The sequence below is a fragment of the Vitis vinifera genome, chromosome 18, assembly GCF_030704535.1.
Source record: "Vitis vinifera cultivar Pinot Noir 40024 chromosome 18, ASM3070453v1".
Classification (NCBI taxonomy): domain Eukaryota; kingdom Viridiplantae; phylum Streptophyta; class Magnoliopsida; order Vitales; family Vitaceae; genus Vitis; species Vitis vinifera.
The window spans coordinates 4,971,048-4,976,055 of record NC_081822.1 but is presented as its reverse complement, the minus strand read 5'-3'; the positions used below and the strand labels follow the sequence as shown (position 1 = coordinate 4,976,055).

General features: G+C 32.1%; 1 protein-coding gene across 2 annotated transcripts; it reads left to right on the top strand.

The window, feature by feature from the left end:
* Positions 1-741: 741 nt before the first annotated feature.
* On the top strand, positions 742-2,280 carry LOC100254028 (uncharacterized). 2 transcript variants are annotated; one of them, XM_010666054.3, is made up of 5 exons: positions 742-1,180; positions 1,285-1,353; positions 1,440-1,522; positions 1,638-1,840; positions 2,014-2,280. In XM_010666054.3, exons 1-5 carry the CDS (start codon positions 981-983, stop codon positions 2,116-2,118), a joined length of 660 nt encoding a protein of 219 aa, XP_010664356.1. In that variant the 5' UTR covers positions 742-980; the 3' UTR covers positions 2,119-2,280. The 2 variants fall into 2 exon arrangements, with proteins under 2 accessions (XP_010664356.1, XP_002285734.1); XM_002285698.5 differs by having other exon boundaries at positions 1,425-1,522.
* Positions 2,281-5,008: the final 2,728 nt, after the last annotated feature.

Below are 5,008 nucleotides of genomic sequence, written 5' to 3'. Positions count from 1 at the left end.
GTGGGGGGTGGTGGGGGGTGGTGGGGGGCCAGTAAAACATGGAGGGCTCCGCCGCTCCACTATAAAATTACGACTCCATCCACTTGTACCACTTGGGTTGTCTATGAAATTGTGCAATGAAAAATGCATATGATAAACGGGGAATTAATAAAAGAATTTCAATTTGGGTTCACGTGTCGTTTAGTGATCATTTCTCCCAAGGTCCCAACCCACATCGACCACAGGATGGGAATCTCTTGACTTGTCAACATCAGTTCAGAGTCATTTTTTTATAACTCCTCCTGTGTCCGGACAATAATAAATAGGTGTGAAACATGTTCAGATTATCAATAAAGAGTATTTAATTTTCTTCATCAGCCATTAGCCTATTAACCCGATTGGTTATGCGTGTACACCAAACAAGAACCATTACTTCCTGGTAAAGCATATTAGGACATTAAATCAATTAGACGCAAATGGGTTGTTAATTGCATGATGAAACGTTTATTAAATAATACCCATGACAGACGCCAGCAATTGCGAATCTTAGTAGAAAAAACTAATCCAAATAAATTAATCCACTCTTATCTTAATTTTGCTATCGCTAATTTAAAATTCAAAAGTGCAAGCTGGTCAATAATATAAAGCCAAGGGCAGGTGAGGTATGAATAATTCGTAGGGTTGAATATAATTTTATTTACTGAGGGGAAAATGGTGGAAATTTCTAAGAAATTACGGAAGATGGAAATTTTCTAATGGGATTCCAGTATTCCAGAACTTCATGTAACGTGTAGCTCCGAAGGATCGGATAGAAGCATTGACCCCTGAGCCCTTCATAGACTGAACTTCTACCCTTCTGGCTAGACCATGTCAGAATTCACACGCGTTTTCCCATCCCCTAAATTTTCTGCAAATCCTTATATATGGTTGATCAACCCCCTTGAGGATTCTCAGTCTTGATTCAGAAATTTCTTTGACAACACAAACCTCTACAAACGTTCATGATGTCTGCAACAAGGTTGATTGTTCCTTACGGTGGTATTGGCCTCCATGCCAGGAGCTGCCACAGATTCTCAGGCTTAGCATCCATTCCCAGGCCCACCCGTCTTTCAGCAGTTTCAGGACGCCATTTTCTAGGAAATCAGGATCTGAAAGCTTTCAGCACTGTTGGGCGTGTGCCGAGTGATAGAAACACAAAGATGTAATGTTTATTTTTTCATTTTCAAGGTCTTCTGCCGATTGATTGTACAGTTCCCTTTCATTCAGCTCTCAGATCTGCTTATTAACATGCGTCTCTTGGTACAGGGACACGACTGTCTACTGCAGTACGCAGCCAGGAGCTTCTCTTCCTTCTGGACCTCCTACAAATTCTTGGTAAGGAAGATTCCTCATTATAATATTCAGTTCTTTCTTGTTTTCTGGCATTGCAGTAATGGCATATTTAGGGAAATATTTGGCAGGAAAAACTGGATTATTGGAATGCTGTTGTCGATGGTTGTACCCTTGTGGAAATACAAACTGGGGCCATTACTGCAATTGAAAAGTAAGGATCCACAAAGCTCTTCTCATTTCTCATCCGATTTTTTGTTTTTGGAAGATCCTCGTTAATATTGGAATCAGTTTTAAGTCAATCTCATCGTGTATTCTTGGATGTATAGACGAGGTGGAGACGGCGATGAACACAACCGAGCAGATAGCAGAGACTATAGAATCGGTGGCTGAGAAAGTGGAGCAGGTGGCAGACGATATAGGGAATCACCTCCCAGAAGGTGGAAAACTCCGGCAAGTTGCTGATTTTGTCGAAAATGTAGCCAAAGAAACAGCCAAGGGTGCTCATCTAGTAGACGCAGCCATCGAAAAGGTGGGTACCTAATCCATTTGTTTGCAATCCATACTCCAATAAGACTATTTTAAAATGGATTAGCTGGCATTAAGTTTCTTTAATCCCCCTATGTATTTGGCTCCCACCATATACGGAGCCCTACCTTGTAGCTTTCAGAATGAAGTGATGTTTACTGTTGAAATTGGATGCAGGTGGAGGACATTGAAAAGAAGGTGGATTCATTGGTGGAAGAGGTTGAACAAGTGGCTGATGACGTAGAAGAAGTCGTTGGCAAGGAAGCAGCCGAGCAAAAATGAATGAAGCACATTCTTTTCTAGGTTTTGAGCAGATAGATGTATCAGTTTGACCATATTTTGCAAACTTGTTGGTTTGTCTTTTTTTTTTTTTTTTTGCGCACATGTGCAAGTTGATTTTTTGTGGCTGTAACATAAAATTATGCATTCATTTCTTGATTGTCACGCTATGTTGAATTTTTCCTTGGTGTAAACTTCCTTTATCAGGGTAACACAATTGCAAACAGTGCTAAAAAAGAATTATATATGTACATTTAGAACTCCTAGGAGATTTTGAAATCATGAATCACCCTCCAAGCTTTGCAGTGCTGCCATCTATGATGGTTAGAAATCCCTTCAATTTGAATTTTAATATCTCTACACCCCATCCTATTTACACACTCATATATTATCTATATACATCTCAAAATACAAATCCTATTAATATGTTCACCTAATCAAATTAAATATATACACCGAAGCTAAATATTATTATGAATCCTCAAAATATGAAGTGAGGCTCCAATTTATTATATATTTAAATATTTGATGATAAGAAAAAAATAATAGATTTTTATTTTTTATAATCTCATTATAAATACACTTCATTGGTTCCTTACTAATGGTAACCAACTCAAAGTCAATTATTCCTATTTTTAACTCGTTTTCTAATCAGAATATAAAGTGTAAACACGCCAATCAAATTTTGGAGTTCTATTTGTTTCTTTCTATTCTTCTTGTTGCTTTTGGTCAGACATTTCATTAGGATGAATTTGGAGGTAAATTTTTTTTTGAAAAAGTAATAAAAAAAAAAATGAAGTTAAAATTAAAAGAAGAAGGTCGAGAAAGTCTATTTAGACTGAAAGGTCGAACAATGACAACATTTTGTTTTATGATAAATAGTTGACCAATAATCCAACTTTTAATTTTTACATCTTTTGGACTTAGAGGTAAGGATGGCAACGGGGCGGGTTTTTTCGGGTACCCACCCCATTCCGTCCCTAATGGGACGGGGTTTAAATTTAATAAACGAGTTTGGAATGGGTATGAGTTTTTTTTTTAAACCTGGGGCGGGTTCAAGTATTGTCCCATCCCGCCCCGCCCGTTTACATATAAAATTAATTTTAATTTTAATTTTAAAATTAATTTAATTTAAAATTTTATTTTACTATTTTTAATATATAGATAATAATAAAAAATTTAATTAAATAAGTTATAAAAAATATAATAATTTTATTATTTATAAAATATATTTATTTTAATGTAATTAAAATTTTTAAAAGTAATTTAAAAAAAAAAAAACTAAATGGGGCAAGGCGGGTATGGGAAACCGTTTAATTTTTTAAACAGGACGGGGATAAGAATTGTTTTTAATAAACAGGGCGGAGTTGGGATTAGGGCGACCCGTCCCGTTGTCATTCCTACTTAGAGGTAACGAAGTTTAATGTAATCTGCTAATACCTTTTTTGTAGGTTTTGGTAGAGTATGATTAGTGGCGGAATCAACATTTTGCTTAAGGGGGGTAATATTTAATAGTAGATTCATTTAGTACCTATACATTTTTTCCTAAATTAGAATAATATCGAGCTTTAACATAATGATTAGACTTTCACATTATATAGTTTTGGGGAAGGGGGTTGGGCAACTGCCACTCCTATGCTATATAATCCGTTTAATAAATAAATATTTTTTTATTAATCTATATAACATAAATTTGACCTAAATGGATTTAATAATTTAGATAATTAACTAATTATACTTTTAAACAATTTAATCCATATTTGACTCATTTTAAATTTATTTTTAAATAAATAGACCAATTGGATAAAAAGCATCTTTAATTAAAATATTAATCACATAAACTTATACAAAACCTAACTCAACCCGATTATTGATGAATAGGAGGACTTAATTATTAAATAAATTAAATGAATTACATAACATGTTACTTATTTAATAATTAGATAATATTTGAATTTATATATTTTTATATAATTATTATTTGTGTAAAGTTTGAGTTGATTTATATGATAGAATACTTAGATTTTGATACAATACAAACATAACTCACCGCCCGTATTACCAAACCCTTCTTAAAGTTCATTAGATATGAAGTATTTTTTTAATGGCATTCAAACATCAATTACTAAATAGATAGATTAAAAAAATGAGATATAAATATAAGGTGATCATTCTTCCATTATTCAAAGTGAGGATTAACTATTATCCATCGCAATATATTACCATAAGATATACACGTATTTTCATACTTAGCCATCGAATGATGCTGTGATTAAAGACAAGTGATCTGCCTGCCATTTTTTATCCATAAATATATCTTTATAATATATACCTATTGAAGAAAAATAAATTAAATAACGAACAAAATTTAATATTTCCAAATTAAAGATAAAATTAAGAGAATTTCATGTATACAGAATAAAATCTGAGTATGGGAAGAAGAAAAAAAAAAAGAAAAAGACAAATAATAGTGTTAGAAAATGATTTTTATCAATTATTTTTTGGTTTTTATTTTATGTTTGGCCCAAATTATCATATTAAAAAAAATTATATTTGATTTTATTATGAAAAATATAAAAAATTAAATATAATTAAAAATTTATGTATTTTAAAATTATTTAATTTTTATGTAGGAGAGTTAAAATAATTGATTTTTTTTTATTGAGATAAAAATAATTTATTGATGTTAAATTTAGCTTTTTATTTTTTTCATTTAATTTTTTTATATATTCTTTTTCTCAAATTTTTCTGAAACATGAAATTTTTGGGTGGAACAAACCATTTTTATTATTATTATTATATTTTCCTAATTTTAATGAGTGCAGAACTCAAATGGAAGTTGGAAATATAAATGGAAAGATGGTGAGTCGACCCAAATTCCAATATCAAAAAG

Coding starts and splice junctions, on each gene's coding strand:
- LOC100254028 (XM_002285698.5), top strand. CDS start 981: ATGATGTCTGCAACAAGGTTGATTGTTCCTTACGGTGGTATTGGCCTC. Junction 1,354..1,424: donor GGACCTCCTACAAATTCTTG/GTAAGGAAGATT, acceptor TGGCATATTTAG/GGAAATATTTGGCAGGAAAA. Junction 1,523..1,637: donor GCCATTACTGCAATTGAAAA/GTAAGGATCCAC, acceptor TTGGATGTATAG/ACGAGGTGGAGACGGCGATG.